This window comes from Phasianus colchicus, chromosome 15 (assembly GCF_987193195.1).
Source record: "Phasianus colchicus chromosome 15, bPhaCol1.hap1.1, whole genome shotgun sequence".
NCBI classification, from domain to species: Eukaryota; Metazoa; Chordata; class Aves; order Galliformes; family Phasianidae; genus Phasianus; species Phasianus colchicus.
The window spans coordinates 1,860,218-1,882,819 of NC_143450.1; the positions used below are offsets into that span (position 1 = coordinate 1,860,218).

General features: G+C 52.7%; 2 protein-coding genes across 2 annotated transcripts; both read left to right on the plus strand.

Annotated features, from left to right (window-relative positions):
* The first annotated feature begins 2,202 nt into the window (after positions 1 to 2,202).
* LOC149915837 (protocadherin beta-15-like) lies at positions 2,203 to 5,804 on the plus strand. The gene is made up of 2 exons (XM_090151088.1): positions 2,203 to 5,028; positions 5,715 to 5,804. The coding sequence occupies exons 1-2, from the start codon at positions 2,203 to 2,205 to the stop codon at positions 5,802 to 5,804; spliced, it is 2,916 nt and encodes a 971-aa protein (XP_090007214.1).
* Positions 5,805 to 14,576: 8,772 nt separating this feature from the next.
* On the plus strand, positions 14,577 to 21,518 carry LOC149915838 (protocadherin beta-15-like). The gene is made up of 3 exons (XM_090151089.1): positions 14,577 to 14,696; positions 17,988 to 20,828; positions 21,429 to 21,518. The coding sequence occupies exons 1-3, from the start codon at positions 14,577 to 14,579 to the stop codon at positions 21,516 to 21,518; spliced, it is 3,051 nt and encodes a 1,016-aa protein (XP_090007215.1).
* The last annotated feature ends 1,084 nt before the right edge of the window (positions 21,519 to 22,602 follow it).

Sequence of the window (22,602 nt, forward strand, 5' to 3'; positions counted from 1 at the left end):
AGAGTTGCTAACAATACCTTATGGATGGCTGGATGGTTGGAAGGAAGAAAGGAAGGAAGGGAAAGATAAAAAACTGAGTTGGTCTCTGATGCAACTTAGCCTGTCGTGCTTCCAAGCGAAAGGGATGGAAGAAGAAAGCATAACAATGGCTGAATCTGAGTGAAGTTGGGGGCCTGCGTTTGCAATAACAAGAAGCTCCCATACCTGGTAAAGCTGGGGAACTACTCTATCCTGCTTTTTCAAATCGCGTTACTGAGGTTTCAGTGAGCAGACTACAAATAATCAAGAGAATTCATATCCCTTGGAAGGATGCTGAACGGATTGGGAGCACAGGCAGTGTTCTCTTCCCTCGAGGCTGTTCTAAAAGAGTGAGGGAGGAACATCGAGGAAGGCAGCACATCTTAAAGCCCATCTGAAGTTCCTGTATCCCAATGCATGGATCATGGGAAATAAGCAAGAACAGGAAACCACAGCATTGAAAATTACAACAAATTAACCTATTTGTTCTCGTGGAAATGTGGTGAGAGGATTCACACAACTGGAACGCTACAATTAAGAGCCACAAGCTGTTTCCAAGAGTTAGGCAGGGAAGGATGGGTGAGGGTGTTTTCTACTAGGAAGACGTGGGAAACTACAGACCCATGAGCCTCATGTCTTTGCTGGGGAAGGTCAGGGAACACATCCTCTCAGAAGCCACGTTAAAACACTTGCAAGAAAAGAAGGTGATCTGACACAGCCAGCATTGCTTCAGCAAGGGCAGATCCTGTCTGACCGATCTGGTGTACTCCTGTAGTGGAGTAACAGCATCATTGCACAAATGAAGAGTAAGTGCTGTCATCCAGGTGGACTTGCGCAAGGCTTTTGATATGGTCCCACACAACCTCCTCATGGATGCGTTTGAGAGGAATGGATCTGAAGGTTGGGCCATTCAGTGGATAAGGAATTGGATGGATGCTCACAGCAATAGAATTGTGGTCAAGAGTGTTATGTTTGTTTGGAAAGCAGTGATGAGTGGTGTCCCCCTAGAGGTCTGTCTGAGGTCCAGTGCTCTTCAACATCTCTATCAATGGATTGACAGAGTGGGATGAAGTACACCCTCAGCAATTTTGCAGATGACACTTGAGTGCATAATACAGTTGATGCAAGAGATGGTAGGGATGGTCTTCAAAGGACCTGGAAGAGCTTGAGAAGTGAGTCCATGTGAAGTGAATGAGGTTCAACATGTCCATGAAGTGGACTTGGACTTGGGTCAGGTCCTTTCTGAGTATGATTACAGTCTGGGAGAAGAACTGAGATCAGCCCTGTGGAGAAGGACTTGAAGTTTCAGGTGCACAAAGAGATGAACCATACATACATGCTTGCAGCAGAGAAGACCAACTGTACTGTGGTCTCCATGAAAAGAGAGGTGGCAAGCAGGGTGAGGGAGGCGATTGTCCCCCTCTGCTTTGCTCTTATGAGGACCCACCGGAATACTGTGTCCTGGTTTGTGCCCACCAGCACTGACATGGAGCGAATGGAGCAAGACAAGAGGAGATAATCAGAAGTTTGAAGCACCTCTGCTATGAAGAAATGTTGAGGCAGACTGGCTTGTTCAGCCTAGAGAAGAAACACACTGTGGCTTTCCAATATTTGCATGAACTTACAATCAAGAGGGTGATTGACTCTTTACATTCCTTCCCTTCTGCTTATATGTGTGTTACTGAGGGTCCCAAATGCTGTTAAAAGGCCCACAATGGAGTTCACAATGCATAAACATGAACACACCTGAGTGCTAACTCTGAGTGCTCACATGCTTTCCATATGGGTTCTATTTCTCTTGTTGCAGAGGGATGCTCCCCTTGGCATGTGTCTATCAAACAGGAAAACATCTGAGCCCTAGCATCTTTGGGTGAGGTGTGATATACAATATGAAGAAGAAAATATCAACATTCAGTGCTAGAGGAGAATTGTCTTCCTAGTGTAAAAGCAAGCTGGAGTGCTGGTGAATCATTTGCTTACAACACCTTTCCTGTAAGCTGTCTGGGACCAGTTGAATCATTCAGTACAAATATGTCTGGATGGCCTCTCTAGCTAATGACAATTTGCTGATTAAAAAGAAGAGAAAATGAGGACAATGTGACCATGCACTGAATAGACATGAAATAACACTATGCAAATTCCACACGGCACGAAGCAAAAGAATTCGCGGTGGATAGCCTGGAAATGTGCAGCACTGCGTGTGCGACCAGTAAACCTGCTGCCAAATGCGGCGAGTATTTACGATACGCCTTTGGGATCGTGTGTGCAGGAGGAAAGGAGATTGGAACCGGGAACTCCATCCGCATCGGCAGCGCCGGTGAGAAGGCGGAGAAGGAGCAATTCGCCGTTGCGCCGCTGGGTGGGGATGTTGGCCACGGAGCGGCAGCTCCCTCTGGCCGCAGCGCGCTTTCAGGCGCAGGCGCCCAGCAGAGCCGCGCGAGCCGCTCGGGAAGGGCGGCGGGGCACGGAGGCGGGCGCTCGGGGGCTTCGGGGCCGAGCCGCTGGGAAAGTCCGGCGGCTTTCGGTCGGCGAGCGGCAGCTCTCGCCGTGCGTCGGGGCCGGCGAGAAAGGCCGCGAGGCATGGAGGCCGCCGGGAAGGGCCGGCCGTGGCGGAGCGGGACGGCGAGCGGGAGACGGAGCGGCGGCGGCGAGAGGCGAGTGCTGTTGTGGCTCGTGTGCGTTTGCGTGTGGGAGAGCGGGGCCGAACCGCTGCGCTATTCCGTGGCGGAGGAAATGGCGAGGGACTCGTCGGTGGGCAACGTCGCCCGGGACCTGGGGCTTTCTCCGAGCCAGCTGGCGGCTCGCAAGGCGCGCGTGGTGTCCGAGGGGAGCGAGCAGCATTTCCGCCTCGATCCGCACAGCGGCGTCCTGACGGTCACGGAGACGCTGGACCGAGAGCGGATCTGTCCGCACAGCGAGAGCTGCGCGCTCTTCTTTAAGCTGTTCTTTGAGAACCCGGTGCAGCTGATCCGCGGGGAGGTGGAGGTTCGGGACGTGAACGACAACTCCCCCGTGTTCCCGCAGAAGGAGGTGGTTTTGGAGATACTCGAAACGGCAACTCCCGGGTCAAAGTTTCCCCTAGAAAAAGCACATGATGAAGACGCGGGGCTGAACGGTTTGCAGAATTACAGTCTCTCTCCAAACTCGCATTTCTCCCTAGCTTTGAGAAGTGGGAAAAGTGGTGGCAGAAACGCGGAGCTCGTCCTTGAGAGGGCTTTAGACCGTGAGGAGCAGCAGGAGCTGCATTTGGTGCTCACGGCTGTGGACGGGGGCTCGCCGCCCAGGTCGGGCACGGCTGAAGTCCGGGTGGTGGTGCTGGATGCCAACGACAACGTGCCGGTGTTCTCGCGGGAGGTGTACGAGGTGCGCGTGGCCGAGAACAGCCCCCCGGGGCAGCTGGTGGTGCGGGTGTCGGCCGCGGATCCCGACGAAGGCTCCAACGGCAAAGTGCGGTACGAATTTACCCAGACTTCTGAACGTAGTCGCAGGCTCTTTGATCTGAACTCTATGACAGGAGATATCCGGATCTCAGGAAACATAGATTTCGAGGAAGCAGGAACCCACGAACTGGTGGTAAGAGCTACAGATGGTGGTGGTCTGTCTGCACACAGCAGCGTTCACGTGGAGGTGCTGGACGTGAACGACAACGCGCCGGAGATCGAGCTGAGCTCCGTGAGCGCGTCCATCCCCGAGGACGCCCCGCCGCGCACCGTGGTGGCCCTGCTGAGCGTGCGAGACCGCGACTCCGGCGACAACGGGCGGACGGAGTGCGCCATCGAGGGCGACGTGCCGTTCAGCCTGACGGCCGCGTTCGCCGACCACTACGAGCTGCGCACCAGCGCGGCCCTGGACAGGGAGACGACGGCCGAGTACAACGTGAGCATCGTGGCGGCGGACCGGGGCCGGGCGCGGCTGAGCGCTCGCGAAAGCGTGCGGGTGCGGATCGGCGACGTGAACGACAACGCGCCGCGCTTCACGCAGGCGGCGTACAGCATGTGGGTGAGCGAGAACGAGGCGGGCGCGGTGCGGATCGGCAGCGTGAAGGCGACGGACCCGGACGCGGGCGCGAACGGGCGCGTGAGGTACGCGCTGGTGCGGGAGGAGGGCGAGGAGCGGCCCGCCGTGTCGGTGGACGCCGAGAGCGGGGACGTGTCCGTGGTGCGGCCGCTGGACTACGAGGAGGTGCGCGCCGTGGAGGTGACGGTGCGCGCCGCCGACGGGGGCTCGCCGCCGCGGAGCGCCACGGCGCTGCTGCGGGTGCTGGTGCGGGACGAGAACGACAACGCGCCCGTGGTGCTGCACCCGCCGGCCGACGGCGGCGCGGCGCTGCTGGGCGAGCTGGTGCCGCGGCGGGCGCGGGCGGGCTACCTGGTGGCCAAGGTGGTGGCGGTGGACGCGGACGCGGGGCAGAACGCGTGGCTGTCGTACGAGCTGGCCAAGGCGACGGAGCCGGGGCTGTTCCGCGTGGGGCTGCACAGCGGCGAGGTGCGCACGGCGCGGGCCGTGGGCGAGCGCGACGCGGCCCGGCACAGGCTGGTGGTGCTGGTGCGGGACCGCGGGCGGCCGCCGCGCTCCGCCAGCGCCACCCTCGCCGTCGCCCTGGCCGACGGCTTCTCCGAGGGCCGCCTGCGGGCGAGCGAAGAGGCGCCGGCCGCCGAGCCCGACGGCCGCCTCACCCTGTACCTCAGCGTCTGCTTGGCCTGCGTGTCCGCGCTCTTCGTGGCCGGCGCGGCGGCCGCCGTGGCCGCCAAGGTGCGGCGGGCCCGGCGGGGCGAGCCGGGGACCTTGCCCGCCTTCCCGCGCTCCGCCGCCGACAGCGGCGCCGGCTCCCTGCCCCGCAGCTACGTCTACGACGTCCGCCTCGCCGCCGGCACCGTCGACAGCGAGTTCCGCTTCCTCGGGCCGCTCTTCCCCTGCTTCCCCGCCGGGCTGCCGCAGGGCGCGGCCGAGCAGCGGAGCTCGCTGTGCTCGGCCGGCCTCGGGCAAGAAGAAGGCGACTGGGCCGTGCAGGTGAGGGAGCGGAGCCCCGCGCGGGGGACGAGGGGGAGCGCGGGGGCAGCGCGCTGTCTGTGGGGGAGGAGGGAGGCATCGGGTTCTGTCTCTGCGCTCTTTAGAACCCAACGAGGCGCAGGGTCTGTAGTAGCTCTGCTCCCTGAGACACCATCTATAGCGCTGTGTTGTTTCTGTGACAATGTTTTTGAGAGTAGTTCAGTGACCTTTTTCCCTTCTTTGCTGTTTGCTCTTCCCACATCCATTTCCCACTTCATAATCTTGGCGTTAAAATACGTCATTTGTTTTTTAGGAGCCCTTTTGGTGCAGTTAGCGGCAGTCTAACTGATATCACCTCGTTGTTTTTCCTCTCAGTTGCTGTCAGAATTCCCACATCCATTGCCCAATGCATACAGTTGTTGTTAAGACATGTAATTTGTTTGGTTGGGGTTCTTCCCCACTCCCCGGTCCATCAAGATCTCCAGTTACGCTTTTCAGTTGTCACTATGTGGACCTTTAACAGGGTTGTACGGCTCGTTACAGGGTTTTAATGTTGCCTTGTTCGGGTCGGAGAGCCATGTTCCCGCCCTCCTGTTTCTTTCAGTATGGATAGGGAAGGGTTGTCTCCCATTCACACTGGTTCAGATGAGCCTTCTCATTAGCATCAGCTTCTGGTTAATGTCAGCCGTCCACTGTGTTCTTTGCAGGGCGGAGCTCCCCTGTCTGAAGGCACGGCTCCCAGGGCAGCAGAGGAGAATGGCAGTTTGGATGAAAGCCCCTGGCTCAGCCATCAGTAAGGGAGAAGGAGAAGCATCTCAGTCCTCGTGGGCTGATCTCTTTGAATTGAAGTAAAGGAGACACCAACATTGCACCAAAAATAACCAGGGAAGCAGAGATCTGCTGTGTGAGAAGTCAAGGACAATCTCATCTGAGACTTTACTTTATTCATATGTTCATTTTGACATTTTGTTACATTTGGAGGTGGATGCATGCTGGAAACACTGAGATGTGATATCTAATGATGATAGTGCTATTAGTCCTAAGTATTAAGTGAAAAATAGAATTTTTTTTAATATTGAAGCGATCACTTTCATTCATCTGTTTTTATGCACTGTTTGTTGTTGTCAGATGGGCTACATAATAATTGAATCTATTCCATGCCAGGCTGTGTAGCTGTTAATTTAAGCTGAATGTTGCCAGCAAAGGTGTTCTTTAATAACAGTGGGAAGCTGGCTGCCATAGAGATGGCTGACATTGACACAGCGCACAGTGAGCTAGGAGTTTCTTGGTTCTGTGTGCTGTACCGAGTGCTCCTTGAGTGCTTTAATTGATTTTGGTTTGATTTGGTTCTTTTCCCAACATAATGTCTAAATGAAGGCTCTAGAGCATTTCAGGATTATGGAATATTAGATAATAGAACATTCAAAGCTATTTGCTATTTCTCTTTGCTGATGTATTTCCAAGAGTTGAATGCTTGTTGCCAGAAACCAATAAAGTCTACTGAGAAATCTGAAGGAGTATGAGCTTCACTCTTGCGTGCAAAGTTATTCTTCCTGTGTGGAGATGCATTAAGGATCACTGTTGCTGTTAGCGCTTCTACACCTGAATCTGAAGGGCAGCGTATCCCTGTGAAATGAGGGCAGGCATTGTGAGAAGTGTGTGGGGAAGCTTTTCTCAGCCCGGATCTGTTCCCTGCCGTAGCGGTGTCAGCAATCAGGTTACAATAAAGGAAAGGTACAGGTCCGCCTTCCTCTCCCTGAGGTCCGAGTGGCAAATCAGAAGCACTGGTAGGAGCATAAGGAAGCAGATACTGGGTGGTACTCTAACTGCTGTGGGGCATGAATGAGGAGCTGCATTCCCAACTTTATGTGCTGATGATGGCTTACAGCTGGTTTTTGTAACATGTTTCTGTGTTGCTGATTGCCCTGTTTTTCATGTGAATTGAGCTGTCTTCCTTTGTAGTGACTGATATGGTGGTTTGTTTTACCTTTAGGAGGAAAAGCCCGTTTAGAACAGTGACTTCTGAGTTGTTGCTGAGCAGTGCTGCACAGAGCCAGGGACAGTTCTGCTTCTCATTCTGCCATGAGAGTGAGTGTGCTGGTGGTGCACAAGAAGCTGGTAGGGGACAGAATGAGGACAGCTGCCCTAAACTGTCAGGAGGGATATTCTCTACTATGTGACATCGCACAGAACTCTAGAAGTGGGGATATCTCAGGGTTGGGGGCCAGCAGCTGCTTGTGAGCTGGCTGGGCATTGTTCAGCGGGTGGTGGCATACAAGTAGTATTTGCCTGTATTCCTATGGTGGCGGGGAAGGACATTGAGAGGAGCAGGAAAACCATCCTTACAAACACATGGCTGAGAGGCTGGTGCAAACGCAAAACTTTGGGGTACTTTGATAATGGGGCAGTCTACTCTAGCGCTGCCGATGGGTATCACCTATCCCAGAGGGGGAAACGGATCGTTGCCCAGGAGTTGGTGGGACTTGTAGAGGGGACTTTAAACTAGATATGAATGGGGAATGGGATAAAACCAGGCCCACTAGAAATGTGCCTGGAGGAGCAGTAATGGGATTAGCGGTGAGGCAATTGTCTCAGCTGAAGTGCATCTACACCAATGCAAGCAGCATGGGCAAAAAACAAGAAGAGTTGGAAGCCATTGTGTGACAAGCTAACTATGACCCAGTTGCCATTACGGAAACATGGTGGGACCACTCCCATGACTGGAGTGCTGCAATGGCTGGTTACAAACTCTTCAGGAAGGATAGGCAAGGAAGGAGGCTCTCTATATTAGAGAGTGCTTTGATGTTATTGAGCTTGAGGCTGGGAATGATAAGGTTGAATCCCTATGGGTAAAGATCAGGGGATGGGCTTATAGAGCAGAACTTCCTGGTGGGTGTCTGCTACAGGCTGCTGAACCAGGATGAAGAGACAGATGAGGAGTTCTAAAAGCAGCTGGCAGAAGCTGTGCGATTGTCTGCCCTTGTCTTCATGGGGGACTTCAACATCCCTGACATATGCCGGGAATACAACACAGCGCAGAAGAAGCAGTGTAGGAGGTTTCTGGAGTGTGTGGAGGATAACTTTCTGATGCAGCTGGTGAGAGAGCCAACGAGAGGAGCTGCCCTGCTTGACCTGCTGTTCACAAACAGAGAAGGTCTGGTGGGAGATGTGGAGGTCAGGGGCTTTCTTGAACAGAGTGACCATGGAATGGTAGAGTTCTTGATTCTTGGTGGAGCCTGGAGGTGGAACAGCAAAACTGCTACCTTGGACTTCCGGAGGACGGACTTTGAATTATTCAGAAGGCTAGTAGGGGGAATCCCCTGGGTTTCAATCTTGGAGAGTAAAGGGGCCCAAGATGGCTGGTAGCTCTTCAAGAAGGAAGTCTTCAAGATGCAGGAGCTGGCTGTGCCCCTGAGCTGCAAAATGTGTTGGCGGGGAAGAAGACCAGCATGGACGAACAGAGCTATTCTTGAGGCTCTTGGAGAAAAAGGGAATCTACCTCCTGTGGAAGAAGGGTGGGTGACTCAGAAAGAGTACAGAGAAGTTGTTAAGATGTGTGGAGAGAAATTCAGAATGGCAAAAGCCCAGCTTGAACTTGACCTGGGCACTGGGGTTAAAAGGAACAAGAAACCCTTTTACAAATAAGTCACCAGTAAGAGGAGGACTCAGGAGAATCTTTATTCTTTACTGGATGAAGCTGGCAGTGTGACCAGAGAGGATAAGGAAAAGACAGACATTCTGAATGCCTTCTTAACATCTGTCTTTAAAGGTCACACCAGTTATCCTCAAGGTACTCCACTCTCTGACCTGGTAGTCTCGACTGGAGACTGGGGGACAGAACAGAACCCCCTGCAATTCGGGAGGACGCAGTCAGAGACCTACTACTCCAGCTGGATTGTCACAGGTCCATGGGGCCGGATGGGATTCACCTGAGAGTGCTGAGAAGTGACGGAGGTGGTAGGCGAGCCACTCACCATGATCAGTCAGCACTCTTTTTTGGCTGGTGAGGTCACAGAAGACTGAAGGCTTGCCAATGTGACTCCCATCTATAAGAAGTGTTGTAAGGAGGATCCGGGGAATGCCAGGCCTGTTAGCCTGATCTCAATGCAAGGAAAGCTTATGGAGCGGATTGTCTTTAGGGAGATCACGCGTCACGTGCGGGACAACTGGGAGATCAGACCTAGCCAGCATGGGTTCACGAAGGGCAGATCCTGCTTGACCAACCTGATCTCCTTCTATGATCTAGTGACCCGTCTGGTAGATGAGAGAAAGGCTGTTGATGTATTCTACCTAGACTTCAGCAAGGCCTTTGACACTGTCTCCCACAGAATTCTCCTGCAGAAGCTGACTGCCCTTTGCTTGGACAGGTACGTTCTTGGCTGGATAAGGAAGTGGCTGGAAGGCCATGCCCAGAGAATGGTAGTGAATGGAGCTAAATGCAGCTGGCGACCTGTCACGAGTGCTGTTCCTGAGGGGTGGGTGCTAGGGCCTGTCCTCTTCAATATCTTTATTGATGATGTGGATGAGGGCATTGAGTGCACCCTCAGTAAATGTTCGGATGACACCAAGTTGGCTGGAAGTGTCAATCTGCCTGGGGTAGCAAAGCCCTACAGAGGGATTTGGACAGGCTGGATAGCTGGGCTGAAGCCAATGGGATGAGTTTCAACAGGACCAAATGCCAGGTCCTGCACTTTGGCTGCAACAACCCCAGGCAATGCTACAGGCTTGGGTCAAGGTGGCTGGAAGACTGCGTATAGGAAATGGACCTGGGGGTGTTGATTGATGCTGGGCTGAACGTGAGCCAGCATTGTGCCCGGGTGGGCAAGAAGGCCAATGGCATCTTGGCTTGCATCAGGAACGGTGTTGCCAGCAGGAACAGGGAAATGATTGTCCCCCATACTCAGCTCTGATGAGGCCACACCTCAAGTACTGTGTCCAGTACTTACTGCAATAAAGACATCGAGTCCCTGGAGCTGGTTCAAAGAAGGGCGACAAAACTGTTGAGGGGTCTCTAGTATAGCCCTTATGAGGAATGGCTGAAGGAGCTCTGATTGTTCAGTCTGGAGAAGAGGAGGCTCAGGGGAGACCTTATTGCTCTCTATAAATACCTGAAGGGCAGTTAGGAGTCGGCCTCTTCTCTTGTGTAACTTGTGATAGAACTTGAGGTAATGGCTTCAAGCTGCACCATGGGAGATTTAGTTTGGACGTTAGGAAATACTACTTTTCTGAAAGAGTGGTCTGGCACTGCAATGGGCTTCCCAGGGAGGTGGTGGAGTCACCAACCCTGGAGGTATTCAAGGAACGTTTAGATTTTGTGTTGAGGGATATGGTTTAGTGAGTACAATTGGCAACAGATGGATGGTTGGTCTGAATGATCTTGATGGTCTTTTCCAGCCTTGGTGATTCTGCAATTCTGTGACTGCATCCATTCCTTATTCTTTGTATCTACAGGTAGTTGTGCATCACTTCTTTTGTGTGTCTCCATCTGTGTCTCTTATCTGTATCTCAATATCTCTATGAGTACGCCTACGTGGTTTTCAGTATCTCTACCTCTATCTGTACTTCTGTCTCCATACCTCCACTTCTATATCTCTATGTTTTCTCTCAGGAGTTCTGCTTTGTTTTTGTATTCTGATTCTCTCCCCCATGCTGCAGGGAGAGGGTGGTCAATAATGAACTGAGTTCACACTGAGTAGCTGTTGTGTTATATCAGAACATTGTTTTTGGTGTCCAATGTGTGGCCTGAAAGGCTGAGATAACACAGATCTTATCCGAGTGTGTTAAAAACAGAATTGTTACATGTGTTATAGTAGTTTATTACCTTTGGGCACCGTAATAGCTTTTAAATTATTTTTGGAAGTCTTTTGGAGTGTTTTCTAGGAATGATTACATTTCATACCTCACTTGCTATTTCTGTTCCCTGTTATGCTGTTTACCATCTTAGGGGGCTGGAAGAAGATGATCATTTTGCTATCACATATAAAATCAAGTTCTGATGTGTTCAAGTTACTGCTCAGGAGACTCAGCTGGTGTTAGTACTTCACACTGTCATCGTTTTTGTTCTAGGGAATCCATCTCTCAGACACTATGAAGAATTACACATTTTCCTTTGTGTCTTTAGAGAGCCAGACTATGGGCCATGTTTTCCTCCATTTCCTCACTCTTCTTTCTCGTTCACCTACCAGTTATCTTTGGGCAGTTACAATAGCTCTTGAGAATGTTAAATGTCCTTGAGATGTTCAAATCAGCATGATCCTAGTGCTGTGTCTCCTGAATATGTTTCTGTTTTTGTCTATGTTTAACCAGCTCTGTATTAATACAAGCCAGAGATCTGCTCTGTTGCAGTGTCAGGCTCTGTGGGAGGATACTAGCAGGCACACAGAAGACTGAGCATGGTCTGTGCTTTGGAACTGCAGTCCAGAACATGTGCAGAATCCAGAAAATGTGGCAAAGTGTTTGCAGCAGATATGCCATCACTCTGGCAACTGTAGAGAGACAACAATCACTGCCACTTGCTGGGGATTGGCTATGCCTACTGCCCCTGACCAGTGCTATTCACTATGCTGAAGAGAAGGGAAGAGAAGGTCTATAACACTCATGACAATGTGACAGGCCCTATGGCTGCTCCAACTTCTGTGATAGGCCCTGCAGTTTCTTCAGCTCTCACTGCAGTGCCTATGGTTGCTTTGAGGCCTGTGCCAGTTGCTGTGGAGGCTCCAAGCCCTGCTCTGTGCTCTGTGGCTGCTCCAAGTACCGCCACAGGCCTGTAGTTACTGCAACCCTGCTCTCTGCCCTGCAGTTTCTCCAGCTCCTCCATCACAGCCTGTGGTTGCTCTTGATCTTCACCAGTTCTCAAAACAGGCCATGGAGTCACTGTATTCCTAGCAACAATCCCTGCTGTTTCTTCAACTCCCATGAGAGGCCCTGTGGTTGCCCCAGCTGTCACAACAGTTTCTCCTTCCTCTGCGATAGGCCCTGTGGTTGCTCCAACCCACTCAACACACTCTGTGGTTGATCCAAGTTGCATGAAAAGCGTTATGGTCGCTTCAATTCCTGTAGGAGTCCTTGAAGTTCTTTGAACCCTCACAACAGGCCCAGCAGTTTCTTCCGTCCCTGTGCCAGGCCTTCTGTCGGAACCAGGGAACCAACTGTATCAGTATCAATTGCCCCTGTACATAAGAGAAGACAATGACTGTAAGTGTTAATTTATTGTGATGACCCATAATGGAGACAATAACTGTCTTTCTCCTGGCCATCCAGGAGCATTTATGGAGTATGGAGTCCTTCATGACAAGATACAGAAATCCCTGAAGGAGAGGGTGAATGGAGTCAATGTGCGTAATTGGAGGCCATCCAGTTGGCTTTAGATACTGCCAAATGAGAGAAGTGACCAACGCTGTATCTCTGCACTTAGTCATGAATGGTGGAAAATACTCCCTGGGAGTGGTTACAACCATACAAGGAGCATAACCGACTACACTGTGGCAAACCCCTCGTGTCTGCTGCATTGTGAAAAGGTATTGCTGCCCACGTGGACAGTGTGATTACAGAAGTACATTCTGTAAGATGCTCACATTTTCAAGAGTTAAGCCACTGAATGACCTCTAAACAACCAGCAGTTAGATAAAGCTGCTAGGATTGAAATAGTTCAGATAGCTCTGGGCTGGTGACATACAAGTGTGTTGTTTACAGCCCTATGTGCCTTGTTGGGGTAACAGGCGGGGCTGAGGGTGGTACAATGGGAGTGGTGATTGGTTCATGCGTTTTCTGGGCGGTCGCGTGTCACAGTATATAAGTGCTTGTTGCGCAGCAATAAATTGGCTTACGGTGTAGGAACACAGGTTGTTTGGTCTGTCCATCTGTCCCCATGGCAGTGGTCAATGTTGTGCAGCAATATGTCTAATTTTCCTTTCACACCCTTCTACACCTGCAGGTGAAGAGCAACGTGTCATTTGTGAGCAGAGGGCAATCAGAGTGTGAAATGTCTTTGAAAGCCCTTCTCTGCCTAGATGTGTTCCTGGCTATACAGGCACCAAATATGAGGTTACAATAAGCAAGGTTATGCATCCCCTTCTCTCCTGGAAGTGCCTCTCCCACAGTGCCTCTTTAAACACTCTCTGCGGTTGCTGCAACTCTCTTTTCATACCATGTGGTTTCAACAACCCTCGCACAGTCCCTCTGGTTGCTCCAATTCACATGACAGATGCTGAGATTGCTCCTTCATCTGGGAAACGCCCTGTGGTAGCTCCAATCCACTCAGCACACTCCGTGGTTGCTCCAAGTCCCTTGAGAATCCCTACAGTTGCTCCAAATCGTCAACAGGACTTGAAGTTGTTGGTTGCAACCCTCAGAACAGGCCCTGCAGTTTCTCCAGTCACTGTACCAAGCCTTCTATCTGAACCAGGGAACTGTCTCTGTCAGTATCAGTTGCTCCAATAGGGAAGACATGACAGTGACTGCAAATGTCAACTTATTGTAATAACCCATAAAGAAAGAACTTACCGTCTGACCTCTGACTGTGAAGGATCTGCAAGTTTTGTGAAAATATTTCAATCATTGTCCAAGTGAGCATATTGTCAGCTGGCAGCTCCAGTGCTGGGATAATGGCAACAGTAGCCTGGACATAGTGAGCAGCAAAGCCAGACAGCTGGCATTCAGGCTGTTTAAGGAATTGTTGGTAGAGATCTCACAAGAAGCTGTCTTTAGCAACTAAGGAGTGGAAGAAAGCCAGATACTCTACAAGGATGTCTTTCTGTGGGCACAAGAGATCTCTGTCCCTCAGAATAAGAAGGTGGGCAGGGGAGGCAGACAACAGACATGACTATGCAATTATCAGCTGGTCAAACTGAGGGAAAAGAAGAGATTGTAGCAGCTGTGGAAGCAAAGTTGTGTCACCTGGGGAGAATAGAGAGATGCTGTCTGGACTTGCAGAGGGGAATTTGGAAAGTCAAGGCACAGATGGAACTGAGCATAGTAAGGGATGTTAACAAGCACAAGAAGGGATTCTATAGGTAGATTGGCCAGAAGAGGCAGGCCAAGAGACTGAATCTCCTTTGGTAAAGGAGAAAGGAGAACTGGTGCAACAGATGAGATTTTTGCTTCGATCGTCACTGGCAGCCAGGATTCTTGTATTACTCGCATTCTTGGGCCTCTAGGTGGGAACTAGGGGAGTAAATCCCCCTCTACTGTATGGGCAGAGCAAGTCTGAGACCACCTCATGAGTGAATGTATACAAGTCTATGGGGCTGAATGACATGTGTCCCTGGGTTCTGATGGAGCTGGCTGATGTGGTTGCTGGGCTGCCCTCCATCGTATTTTAAAAGCCGTGGCTGTTGGGTGATGTCCCCGGAGTCTGGAAAAAAGGAAATGTCACTCCCATTTACAAGAAAGAGAGGAAGAAGGACCTGGGGAACTACAGGGCAGTCAGCGTCACCTCTGTGCCTGAGAAGATCATGGAACAGATCCTCCTAGAAGACATGTTAAGACACATAAGGGAGGAGTGATGGATAATTAATGGGTTGGAAAGCTGTAGTTGTAGTTGTAGTTGTATTGAACAGCACTATGTCCAGATGGAAGCCAGTGATGAGCGTTCTGCCTTGGGACCAGAGCTCTACAGCGTCGACATCAATGGCATTGATGATGGGCCCAAGGGCACCCTCAGTAAGTTTGCCGACAAGACCAAGCTGAGCGTGCGGTTGACACATTAGAAGGAAGTGACGCCATCCAGGGGGACCTCAACAATCTTGAAAGGTGGGTCTGTGTGAACCTAATCAGGTTCATGATTGCAAAGTGCAAGGTTTGACACTTGCATTGGAATAACTCCCAGATATGTATGCAGACTGGGAGAAGTACACTTGGTATGGATTGCCCCAGGGCTGGAAATGTCCCTACAATTTCCAACTGAATGATTTAAACTGCACTGGAACGGAAAGAAGCTCCTGAATACCTGTACTACACAGATGGCATCATTGCATGGGGCAAAAGAGCAGAGGAAGGTTTTGAGAAACGTAGGAAAAGAGTACAAATTCATCTGTAAGCCGTATTTTCCCTGTGTAGGAGATCCATTTTTTGAGGAATGAAAAGGCAAGATGGACATCATCTGATCGCAAAGGAGGAGATCAACAAAACAAAAGCTGTGTTTCCACCAACTGGCAAAAAAGAAATGCAAGCTTTCTTAAAAGTTTCTGTTTTCTCAAGAGCACATATTCTGCATTTTAGTCTGATTGCAAGTCCTCTCTATCAACTGACCCAGAAGAATGACTTCAAATCAGGGTCTCAGCAATGAGAAACCTCTGAAGAAATGAAAATGGGAGGTAGTTCATGGGCCAGGACAAGACATTAAAAAATTAAACTACACTGCAGATAAGGAAAAAAAACAACCTGAAGAATCTGGCAGAAAGCTCTGTGGGAGGCCCTTGGTCATCCTCTTTGTTTTTGTATACCCTTTGACTCTGGGATACTGAGGATCAGAGGCTGCTGCACTCTACCTGAAAAAGAGATATTGGAAGTACATGGAGAAGTTCAAGCTCCTTCATATGAAGAGAGCAACAGAGGTAAAGAAGAGCAACAGCAGGTAACAAAAAGGAAAACTGGCTCACCCCTCATAATGACTGGTGATGACTCAAAGGAGTGCAATCTCTGTCTAAAGAGATGCTACCCCCCTGTCTGCAAACCTTTAAATGAAGGTGAGGAGGTGGCGAGGAGAGGCTACACTCCTTCCAGTCCTTCAGGCACATTGCTTGCCCCTGAGATCCCAGGATTAGCGATGCCTTCTCACCTGGTGCTCAGCCATTGGTTCAGGCTGTGACCTGGTAATTCCACTGCAAGCTGTATTCCCAGTTATGTCTGCTTGGGCTATGACAGTTTTTACTGGACATTTATGTGTTGCTGACATCAGTGGTAACATGAGAGATGGTAAGTATCCCAAATGGATGGATGGATGGACAGATGCATGCAGTGCATGGAAGGAAGGGAAATACAGAAACTGACTTAATCTCTGATACTATTTTTATATTATCATGCATCCAAACAAAACTGATTTAAGAGGAAAGCGCAACAGTGACTGCATCTGAGTGAAGTTGGGGACCTGCCTTTGCAATAACAAGAAGAAGCTCCCATACCTGGTAAAGCTGGAGAAGTACTCCATCCTGCATTTCATGTGGTGTCAATGAGGATGCAACAAGAGGACTATGAAACATCAAGAGAATTCCTATCCCTTGGGAGATGATGAAGGGGTTGGGAGCTCAGGTAGCATTCTCCTCCCTCAGAGCTGTTTGAAAGGAAGCAGGGAGAGCTCATTCAAAATGTAATGCAGCTTGAAGCCTATCTGAAGTTCCTCTATCCCAGTGTGTGCATCATGGAAATAAGCAGGAGCTGAAAATTCCAGCTGATAAAATTATAAAGCTACTAACTATTTGATATTATGGAAACGTGCTGGGAAGAATTGCACAACTGGAACACTGCAGTCAAGGGCAACAAGCTGTTTACAAGAGTTAGGCAGGGAAGAATGAGTGAGGGTGTTGTCTACTGGGAAGACTTGGGAAACTACAGACCCATGAGTGTCATGTCTGTGCCGGGGAAGATCAGGGATCAGATTCTCCTCGAAGCCATGTTAAGACACATGCAAGAAAAGGAGGTGATCCAACACAGCCAACATTGCTTCTCTAAGGACCATGGATGATGGCTGACCCATCTGGTGTACTTCAGTGATGAAGTAACAGCATCCTTGGGCAAATGAAGAGTAGGTGATGTCATCCACATGGACTTGTGCAAGGCATTTGACATGTCCCCTCACAGTATCTGTATGTTGAAGACACATGTATTTTAATGGTGGACTATTCAGTGGATAAGGAATTGGTTGGATGGTCACAGCCATAGGATTGGGGTCAAGAGCTCCATGTCTGGGTGTAGGCCAATGACAAGTGCTGTCCCACAGGCATCAATCTTGGGACCACTACTCTACAAAATCTTTATCAATGGATCTAGACAGTGGGATGAAATGTACCCACAGCAAGATTGTTGGTAACATTTACTGGAGTTGTACAGTTGATACAATAGGAGGAAGAGATGCCGTCCAAAGGACCTGGACATGCTTGAGAAGTGAGCCTATGTGAACAGATAGAGTTTCAGTACATGCAAATGCAAGGTGTTCCAAGTTGGTTTTGAGTACAGTCTGGGAGAAGAACTAATAAAGTGCAGCCTTGTGAAGCGGGACTTGGAATTTTAAGCAGACAAAGAGCTTGACACAAGCCATAAGTGCATGCATGTACCCCAAATGACACATGTATCCTTAGCTCCATCAAAATAGATGTGGCTAGCAGATGGAGAGAGATGATTGTCTGCTTCAGCTTTGCTCTCATTAGGAACCACCTGGAATACTGTGTGCAGGTCTGTGTTCAGGCTGGAGCACCTGTGATTTGAAGAAAGGCTGAGGCAGACTGGCTGGTTCAGCCTAGAGAAGGATCTGTGGAGACCTCATTGTGAACTTACAGTACTTAAGTGGAGCTTGTAAAAAGAGGGAGATTGATTTCTTCCCTGCCCTTCTGTAGCATCGTGTCTGGTATTCCAAAACCTCTGCGCTTCTCAACCATGAAAGTAGTATGCAGCTCTTTGCTTGACTTGTATGAAGCTGGGAACAATTTTCAGTCAGGTGTGGCAACACACTTTGGCATAGGTGCAAGGGAGGTTACGTTTGTCGTTTGAGGGAAGGAAGATGCCACTCACCAGGGGAAGAATTAGAGCCCTGGGTCCATTGGGTGAGGTGTGAAGACAACATGATCAGGATTTTGTCCTAGAAGAGAATTATTGTTCTAGTGTGAAAGCAAGCTGGAGTGATGGTGAATCAATACCTTAAAGCACCTAACCCTGTAAGCTGTCTGGAAGGCTCCAGGTAATTACAATTTGCTGATTATACAGAAGACAAAGTGAGGAAAACATGGATGTACACTGAATGGAAATCCCATTTTCCCACTTTGAGACAGCACAAAGCAAAAGAGTTCACGGTGGAGAGCCGGGAAGTGATACCCAGAGCAGCACTGCGTGAGCGAGTATTTACATTGCGCTTTGGGATCGTGTGTGCAGGAGGAAAGGAGATTGGAACCGGGAACTCCATCCGCATCGGCAGCGCCGGTGAGAAGGCGGAGAAGGAGCAATTCGCCGTTGCGCCGCTGGGTGGGGATGTTGGCCACGGAGCGGCAGCTCCCTCTGGCCGCAGCGCGCTTTCAGGCGCAGGCGCCCAGCAGAGCCGCGCGAGCCGCTCGGGAAGGGCGGCGGGGCACGGAGGCGGGCGCTCGGGGGCTTCGGGGCCGAGCCGCTGGGAAAGTCCGGCGGCTTTCGGTCGGCGAGCGGCAGCTCTCGCCGTGCGTCGGGGCCGGCGAGAAAGGCCGCGAGGCATGGAGGCCGCCGGGAAGGGCCGGCCGTGGCGGAGCGGGACGGCGAGCGGGAGACGGAGCGGCGGCGGCGAGAGGCGAGTGCTGTTGTGGCTCGTGTGCGTTTGCGTGTGGGAGAGCGGGGCCGAACCGCTGCGCTATTCCGTGGCGGAGGAAATGGCGAGGGACTCGTCGGTGGGCAACGTCGCCCGGGACCTGGGGCTTTCTCCGAGCCAGCTGGCGGCTCGCAAGGCGCGCGTGGTGTCCGAGGGGAGCGAGCAGCATTTCCGCCTCGATCCGCACAGCGGCGTCCTGACGGTCACGGAGACGCTGGACCGAGAGCGGATCTGTCCGCACAGCGAGAGCTGCGCGCTCTTCTTTAAGCTGTTCTTTGAGAACCCGGTGCAGCTGATCCGCGGGGAGGTGGAGGTTCGGGACGTGAACGACAACTCCCCCGTGTTCCCGCAGAAGGAGGTGGTATTGGATCTTATTGAAACTACATCTCCCGGCTCTCGATTCCCTTTAGAAGCAGCACGGGATAAAGACGTTGGGATTAACGGTTTGCAAAATTACAGCCTCTCTCCAAACTCGTATTTCTCCCTAGCTATCGAAAAGGGAAAACGTGGTGGCAAATACGCGGAGCTCGTCCTTGAGAGGGCTTTGGACCGCGAGGAGCAGCGGGAGCTGCATTTGGTGCTCACGGCTGTGGACGGGGGCTCGCCGCCCAGGTCGGGCACGGCTGAGGTCCGGGTGGTGGTGCTGGATGCCAACGACAACGTGCCGGTGTTCTCGCGGGAGGTGTACGAGGTGCGCGTGGCCGAGAACAGCCCCCCGGGGCAGCTGGTGGTGCGGGTGTCGGCCGCGGATCCCGACGAAGGCTCCAACGGCAAAGTGCGGTACGAATTCACACAGACATCACCGGGGTCCCGTCAGCTCTTTGATCTGGACGCTGAGACCGGAGAGATTCGCATCTCGGGCAATCTGGATTTTGAGGAAGCAGAAACGCACGAGCTGGTACTAAAAGCCACGGACGGCGGCGGTCTGTCTGCGCACTGCAAAGTGCACGTGGAGGTGCTGGACGTGAACGACAACGCGCCGGAGATCGAGCTGAGCTCCGTGAGCGCGTCCATCCCCGAGGACGCCCCGCCGCGCACCGTGGTGGCCCTGCTGAGCGTGCGGGACCGCGACTCCGGCGACAACGGGCGGACGGAGTGCGCCATCGAGGGCGACGTGCCGTTCAGCCTGACGGCCGCGTTCGCCGACCACTACGAGCTGCGCACCAGCGCGGCCCTGGACAGGGAGACGACGGCCGAGTACAACGTGAGCATCGTGGCGGCGGACCGGGGCCGGGCGCGGCTGAGCGCTCGCGAAAGCGTGCGGGTGCGGATCGGCGACGTGAACGACAACGCGCCGCGCTTCACGCAGGCGGCGTACAGCATGTGGGTGAGCGAGAACGAGGCGGGCGCGGTGCGGATCGGCAGCGTGAAGGCGACGGACGCGGACGCGGGCGCGAACGGGCGCGTGAGGTACGCGCTGGTGCGGGAGGAGGGCGAGGAGCGGCCCGCCGTGTCGGTGGACGCCGAGAGCGGGGACGTGTCCGTGGTGCGGCCGCTGGACTACGAGGAGGTGCGCGCCGTGGAGGTGACGGTGCGCGCCGCCGACGGGGGCTCGCCGCCGCGGAGCGCCACGGCGCTGCTGCGGGTGCTGGTGCGGGACGAGAACGACAACGCGCCCGTGGTGCTGCACCCGCCGGCCGACGGCGGCGCGGCGCTGCTGGGCGAGCTGGTGCCGCGGCGGGCGCGGGCGGGCTACCTGGTGGCCAAGGTGGTGGCGGTGGACGCGGACGCGGGGCAGAACGCGTGGCTGTCGTACGAGCTGGCCAAGGCGACGGAGCCGGGGCTGTTCCGCGTGGGGCTGCACAGCGGCGAGGTGCGCACGGCGCGGGCCGTGGGCGAGCGCGACGCGGCCCGGCACAGGCTGGTGGTGCTGGTGCGGGACCGCGGGCGGCCGCCGCGCTCCGCCAGCGCCACCCTCGCCGTCGCCCTGGCCGACGGCTTCTCCGAGGGCCGCCTGCGGGCGAGCGAAGAGGCGCCGGCCGCCGAGCCCGACGGCCGCCTCACCCTGTACCTCAGCGTCTGCTTGGCCTGCGTGTCCGCGCTCTTCGTGGCCGGCGCGGCGGCCGCCGTGGCCGCCAAGGTGCGGCGGGCCCGGCGGGGCGAGCCGGGGACCTTGCCCGCCTTCCCGCGCTCCGCCGCCGACAGCGGCGCCGGCTCCCTGCCCCGCAGCTACGTCTACGACGTCCGCCTCGCCGCCGGCACCGTCGACAGCGAGTTCCGCTTCCTCGGGCCGCTCTTCCCCTGCTTCCCCGCCGGGCTGCCGCAGGGCGCGGCCGAGCAGCGGAGCTCGCTGTGCTCGGCCGGCCTCGGGCAAGAAGAAGGCGACTGGGCCGTGCAGGTGAGGGAGCGGAGCCCCGCGCGGGGGACGAGGGGGAGCGCGGGGGCAGCGCGCTGTCTGTGGGGGAGGAGGGAGGCGGGGAGGGGGACGGAGGCTGGGAGTGACGGTTCGGCCCCGAGTGCGGCTGTGGGACGGCAGGGAGCTGCGGAGAGGCCGCGGCGCTGATGGCGTCGTGTTTCTCCTGCGCAGCGTTAGCGACGGCAGAGCTGATGTCCCCTCAGAGTCTCTTTCCCCTCCGTTGCTGTCTGAGTTCCCACACCCATTATCCTCTAGTTACCGTTGGCTTTAAAGCACGATATTTGTTATTTGTTCGTGGGGGAACCGTCAGTGTCTGCTCCCCTCTTCCTGATCTAAAAAATGATTTCCAATTTTCTGGGGTGTTTATTTAGGGCTTTAATAGGTCTATAGGGTTCATTATAGGGTTTTACTGTTGTCTTGTTCGGGTCAGAGAGCTGTTTCCCCGGCCTCCTCTTTCTTTGCCTGTGGGCAGGGAAGAGTGGTGTCCCATTCACATGGGTTCAAATGAGACTTCCCAGCTTCTCACCAACACGTGCTTAGCGTTTACGCCCCAATGTCAGCCGTCCACTGTGTTCTTTGCAGGGCCGAGCTCCCCTGTCTGAAGGCACGGCTCCCGGGGCAGCAGAGGAGAATGGCAGTTTGGATCAAAGCCCCTGGCTCAGCCATCAGTAAGGGAGCAGAAGGAGAATCATCTCAGTCCTCGTGGGCTGATCTCTTCCAAGCAAAATGAAGGAGACACCAACGTTGCACCAAAAATAACCAGGGAAGCAGAGATCTGCTGTGTGAGAACTCAAGGACAATCTCTGCCTATGCTGCACTCTATTATTTTATTCCTTTTGAAATTTTGTTCCTTTTGGAGGTGGATGCATGCTGGGAACAGTGAGATGTGATATCTAATTGTGCTAGTGCTATTGCTTGTAAGCATTAAGTGACAAATGGGAAGAAAAGAGTATGATATTGAAGCTATCATTTTCATCCATCTGCTTTTATGCATTCTTTTTTGTTGTCACGTGGACTCTGTAATAAGGGAATTCCATGCCAGGCTGTGTTCAGGATTATGGAATATTAGATAATAGAACATTCAAATCTATTTGCTATTTCCCTTTGCTGATATATTTCCAAGATTTGAATGCTTGTTGACAGAAACCAATAAAATCTACTGAGAAATCTGACAGAATGAGAGCTTCACTGCTACATGCAAATTTATTCTTCCCATGTGGGGGAACATTAAGGATCACTGTTGCTGTTACACTGTTCCACACCTGAATCTGAAGGGCAGTGTGTCCCTGTGAAATGAAGGCAGTCATAGTGAGAAGTGTGTGGGGAAGCTCTTCTCAGCCGGGATGTGTTCCCTGCCATAGCAGTGCCAGCAATCAGGTTACAATAAAGGAAAGGTACAAGTCCACCTTCCTCTCCCTGAGGTCCGAGGGGCAAATCAGGAGCATTGGTAGGAGCATAAGGCATCAGATACTGGGTGGTACTGTAACTGCTGTGGGGCATGAATGAGGAGCTGCATTCCCAACTTTATGTGCTGATTATGGCCTACAGCTAGTTTTTGTAACCCGTTTCTGTGTTGCTGATTGCCCTATTTTTCATGTAAATTGACCTGTCTTCCTTTGTAGTGGCTGATATGATGGTTTCTTTTATCTTTAGGAGGAAAAGCCCGTTTAGAACAGTGACTACTGAGTTGTTGCTGAGCAGTGCTGCACAGAGCAAGGGACAGTTCTGCTTCTCATTCTGCCATGAGAGTGAGTGT